Source organism: Eptatretus burgeri, chromosome 1 (assembly GCF_056783735.1).
Source record: "Eptatretus burgeri isolate ZD-2024b chromosome 1, Ebu_testis_v1, whole genome shotgun sequence".
In the NCBI taxonomy this organism is placed as follows: Eukaryota; Metazoa; Chordata; class Myxini; order Myxiniformes; family Myxinidae; genus Eptatretus; species Eptatretus burgeri.
In genome coordinates, this window is record NC_140961.1 from 135,308,695 (window position 1) to 135,314,437 (window position 5,743).

Here is a 5,743-nt window from a genome sequence, read left to right on the forward strand (position 1 = left end):
GATAATGAGCCGGGAAAGTGAAAAAAAATCGTGAAGAAATTGTTGCGGCCTGTTCCAAGGTAAGGCATTGTTGAGCAGGCCAAAAAAGATGGTGGCATCAGACTCCAGCAAGGTTACCCAAGAAATGCCTGAAGACCCCAAGAGCAAAGGTGGCCGAGGATGCGCCTCATAATGGATATAATTAAATATGGCAGTTAATTATCTTCAAAGGAGTGTTTCAATTAACCCAAATACAATTTTCACTCATGCACTTCCTTGGAGTTTTCTTCATGTGCATGCAAAATTTCAGGCTGCTAAGTTTTATGGCTTTGGAGGGACACACACACACACACACACACACACACACACACACACACACACACACACACACACACACACACACACACACACACACACACACACACACACACACACACACACACACACACACACACACACACACACACACACACACTTGTTAGTATACATGAAGATGCACACAGGCAGCGGTAATGTTTTTGCTTCAAACCGTATTTTTGTTATGGGACAAATCGAGAGTAGTCTGTTGTCTATACACTGCCTAAATAACTTTGTGGCATTCTCAAGAAAGGCTTTAACCACAGATGTTCCACAGGTACATGCTATTATTTCCAACTCCCTTCTCTTTAAAAATGGCTTCATTGGGGATCATAAAATGGCTCCAGTCATTGCAGAGGTCTTTGTTCAAGGAGTTCCAAGAATCTCACGAGATTGTGAAAGAGAACATCAGTCATTTACCTTTAACGGTGTGTGTATATACTATATATATGTGCATGAGGAAGACAACTGGTTGAGGGTCCTTTGTTGCCAAAATGATGCCATTCATGGTTACTTGAGTTGCAATTCCTTGGAGTTTCCAAGTTGGAGAGGTGATCACGATGGGCCATGATATGTCGGAGACATGCTGTTTAAATCGAGTTTTCTATGAAGGCGGTGATAGCATGATAGGGAAGGAGAAAGTTTAATATTCGAGGATAAGGTAAGAAATGAGGCGCCGTGAGGCGTGATGTAAGGGACACATCGGCCATTTTGGAGTTAACGCCATATAGCACCATTTTAACCCTTACCCTATCATCCGAGCCTATCATAATATCACTAAAAAACGTCGCTTACATCACACCTCCTCACGGGGCCTCAAATATTCAATTATCGCTGTGGGAACACCGATTTACTTTTGGGAACATGAGTGGGAGAGGAGGGAAGGATAGAGGTGGGGTTGGGACAAAATTGGGAGGGGGTTCTGGAGTTGTGGTAGGAGATTCAAGCATTACGGTTGGGATGAGAATCTTGACTAATTCAGGAGGAGGGGATGATGAATTATGGCCTGAGAGGGTTGAGAGAGGATGATGGATCGTTGACTTGGAAGTCATATTTTACATTACACAAATATTCTGCAGGTCCCTGCTTGTTACAACCCATAATGGTGTTTAATAATTTGAACGAGGATTCCAAGGTTCCATGATGATGGTGATGTGCATTTCTTGCTTTTACGATTTTACCTGCAAATTAGAATTTAAAACGGTTAGGCAGATTTCACATTGAACACGTTCAGAAACTTTCACCAAAAAAAGGCTTCAAAATGATTGGTCAGCTGACTTTTCAAAACAAAATCAGGATATGAGAAACCAAATAAATGCAATGCAATCACTTACCCTGTGATCTTATGATTGCGAGCAAAAGTATGGTTGTCGACAGCAACATTAATCTTCAACCCTAAAAAGCCTTAAAATAAAGGAAAACCTCAGAGGGGTTAAAGATGCTTCAAAGGACATTGAACATTCCTTTCTTTGTTTGAGGCCCCAATGGGCAGGCGAGAGAGGGACAGTATGCCTATGGCTTCCATTTCTAGAACTGGCTGGCAAAACCTGCCATTAGTTTGAAGGTGATTTGGGCAGGAGTATGAAATCTGTTCAAGATGCCAGTGATAATTGGCCTACACCTGTTAAGAGTGATTCTTTTAAACATCCACCGACCAGTGCTGGCAGCGGGATCTTCTGCCTGAACTTTCTTCTGATGGACAGCTTGCATGGCGTATGAAACACCAGGGTGGTCATTTATAGTTGGGTCGAGATTCGAACCGAGGCAAGACAACTCAAAGCTATCCCGCAAGCCCATTACCTGAACATTTCAGCTGGTGTTGCTGAAAGTCTATTGGTGTACCTACAGATGAAGCGACTGTCCTATAAAGAAAAAACAAAAAAAAAAACAAACACAACAACCGAAAAAGAACAGAAAAATAAAAATCAGATGAAGATGCTTTATTTCCTTCAAAAAAAAAATCTACAGTGGAACTTTCCAACCCAATAACTTCAAATGTCGGATTCCAAAAAAAAAAAGACTAAACGAGGCTATAAACTTGTAACTCGACATGTAGATTTTATCAGCCATTACAATAATCAAAAGATTAAAAGTAGTTTTGTTGACAAAAATAAAGCACAAATCAAATGTATTTTTAACAAGTTGCTACTCCAAATTTTTTTGTGTAAGCAAGAAAAACGTTCTTGGTAGTATTAGACACAATCATAACTACTTTCACAAATGCTCAACGATGTTGAATGTAAAAGAAATACGAAAAAGAAAACTAAAACCCACATTGATAGAAAATGTATGAGGCCGAGGAACAATCCCACAATTAGGGAAGAAAGCGCGAGATGTTTCTGGAAAGGATGCGGAAGCTTTTGAGTAAGCACAGGTAAGACAACACAGAAATGGAAAGATCGCACACAGATGTGAAGAACTAGAGATGCACAGAAATTCCCGTTAGTTATTCTGATGACGCGTCAGTTAAGGAAACTGAAAAATGTGCAGATGATCGAAACGTTAAGGTGATTTGGAACGAGATTTAGAATGAGACTTGGAACGAGACTTGGAACGAGACTTGGAACGAGACTTGGAGTGAGATTTAGAATGAGACTTGGAACGAGATTTCGATTTGGAAGGCGACTTTGACTGCGATATAATATACATGTCTTCCATCTTGTCACAAGAGTTGGGATAAGAGGGCGACTTGGGCGAAGCCGAATCTCGGAGGTTCTGGGATGGCAGGTCAAAGTCTTCATTGGACTTTGAGCGTGATCTTGAACCAGAGCGAGAACTCGACCTGGTCCGGCCCTCCGTCTTGGGATTAGAATCACGATCAGATGACTTTCCTTTCCCGTGGTACTTTGGAGACTTGGAATGCTCACGGGATCTCGAGCGCGATTTTGAGCCATATCTATCTTTTTCCATTGGCTTAGATGGCTCGTACGATTTAGAGCGAGATTTCGAGTGGGATTTTGAGTGATCACGGCTCTTTGCATCAGACTTGGAGGGCTCTCGTGACTTTGAGCGTGACTTTGAGCGCGATTTAGATTGAGAATCGCCACGCGAGTGCGAACGAGACCGAGATTTGGAGTGGTGTCGTCGGCGATGGTCTGAGCGGGACCTTGAGCGTGAACGACTGCTGCTCCGTGTGTAACTGCGGCGCCTCCGCCGAGAACTGCTGTAATATGAAGGGCAGGGATTGAAAACAAAATGAGTAAAATGGAGAATGTTAGAATTCGCCAAACATGTAACAAAGGTTAACCAATAATAGAGTGAGTACAACTGACCAAAACAGGACAGGCCCCAAACATAAGAACTTGCTCAAAATATTACGCTATGGAAAACTGTTGTCTTTAACATCCCTTTAAGAAAATTGTTTTTAACACAATATCAATTTAATGTCAAAAGAAGAAAATTTTAAGAAAAGAACAATGCTTTGAATCATAGAACAATTTCAAACTGACCAAGTAACTTTAAAATGCTAATAACACGATTTCCGACAATTTGATTGCATTTTATGCACTTTTTGTGTACAAAATGACTTCTGACTTGCATATTAAATGGGAGGAAGGGAAGCGGGGTAGGTATGTCGCTAATTTGAATTAAAAAGCCAGGCAAACTGGCACGACCAACCGAAAACTTCATCATGAACGCCAACGCAGACAGACACGCAAACTCCGGCAAGAACGCCAACGCGAACACACCTACATGCTCGCTCATCAACCCGAACGCCCTGCGCACCTGCAAGCGAACACACTACGATGCACACTGGGATGCTAATCCGTGCACTGAAGTGTGCAGGCAAACCCAGTACAAAAACGTGGGAATACCTTTGAAAGAAATACTTACGTACGTAAAATTCCACGGGTGCGTGGAAGTACATGGAAGAGGCAAACAAAAACCATTCTGTTCATCTGCACTACAACCTGAAACTTTCCAATAGTCAAAAAGGCAAATCTTCTGGACGTGGTCCTTTTGATAGTTTTGGAGTAGATACCTGTCCCCAAGGCAACAGATGCTGCCTTTGACTATTTACAAGCCATTGGACAGTATCACGTTGGAATGCAGATGGACAGTGACAGGTAGGTTGTGCCAACCTAAATCAAGTACAACTAAAGATCACATACCTAATGCATTTTCTATGAGATCAAAAATATTAACTGCTTGTTTGGACTACAGTTGGACAATTCCCTGTGTTGAAGACTTCAATGCAGAACTACCATTAGTGGCAAAGAAGAAAAATGGTTGACAATATCAGTCAAGTTCCAATTTATTTCTGAGGGCCTTTTCTACGTTTTATTTCTGGGTAGCAATGTTAAGTAGTGACAAATCACATTTACCTGCTTCTGTAGCTGCCATACCGCCGAGGGGCTTGTGCGGCAGGAGGCAGGCGGCGCCAGTTATCAGGTGGGCGAGCATGACGGGCTACCTGCATCTCAGATTGACAAATCGTACCGGAATGCAAGTTAGTGATGTCTGCGAAATTGAGAAGAAAAACAAAATTACAGAATAGCTCAATGGGAAAAAACAACAACAAAGCAGTCTCTACATGCCTGTCCCATTTGGTGGCTGGCTACCAAATTTAACATGAAGGACACACGGCTCGCCAAACTCAGCAGCGCAGGATACGAGGGTTTTGCCGAGTAAACTATCCCCACTGTGGAATTTCACCAGGCAACCCTCAAAGTTACTACATCCCTACGGAATGTCAGTCAACGGTCAAAGCAAACTTGGAAGTCTAAACGTAAGAGCGAATTAATAATTATGCCATCCCAGCATTTTCGCCACGTCCTCCACAAACGCGTCCTCGCTGTCCGCAACATCCATCCAGTCGCCCCCTCCCTTCTCGGGTGGAATCACAAACCACTCGTTCTGCCCTCTGCCGTCTCCAGCCTCTGGCTGAGAAACCCCTTTGTTAGCTGGCCTCAGCATCAAGTCTCGAATCACTCCTTCTCCCCCTGCTGTCTCCGACCTCGAGCCAGAAGTCTCCTCCCTTTCTCGAGCCTCCAAAACACCAGCCTCGAAACACTTCTTTGATTTTTGCCGTCTCCTCCCTCCAGCCTCGTGCCACCAATCACGAACCACGAACCTCGAACCTCCAGCTGGTCGGCAGCTCCCACCTGCACACGAAGTTCTCTGCCATCGAGAAGTCGGCCGTCCATTGCTTCCATGGCGTCCTCTGCATCCCGGCGTGCGAAGAACCTCACAAAGGCGAAGCCACGACTTTCTCGAGTGTAGCGGTCCCGGGGGATGTACACGTCACCAACCTACAGGGAGGTGGAAAGAAAATTCGAACATCAAACCGGGAAGATGTCAGCAAATCTCATTTTCATAAAGCAATCTCACATAACAAACTTTTTTTAAATCCAATTATTACTGTGCAGCAAATATGGTTCAGTTCAATGTTTCACTTTGCGAGAAT

The 5,743-nt window shown here is 43.4% G+C and overlaps 1 protein-coding gene across 2 annotated transcripts in view; it reads right to left on the minus strand.

Moving 5' to 3' along the window:
- Positions 1–2,261: 2,261 nt before the first annotated feature.
- Positions 2,262–5,743, minus strand: part of LOC147035498 (uncharacterized) — an 11,280-nt gene continuing 7,798 nt past the window's right edge. The window contains exons 2-4 of one of the 2 annotated variants that reach the window (XM_085899337.1): positions 5,442–5,588; positions 4,662–4,750; positions 2,262–3,499 (exon numbers count right to left, since the gene is read on the minus strand). In XM_085899337.1, the coding sequence (XP_085755463.1) occupies positions 2,839–3,499; positions 4,662–4,750; positions 5,442–5,588 (897 nt within the window). In that variant the 3' untranslated portion in view covers positions 2,262–2,838. Of the gene's footprint in view, positions 3,500–4,661; positions 4,757–5,441; positions 5,589–5,743 lie in introns of both variants that reach the window. The other variant, XM_085899326.1, reaches the window with a different exon arrangement.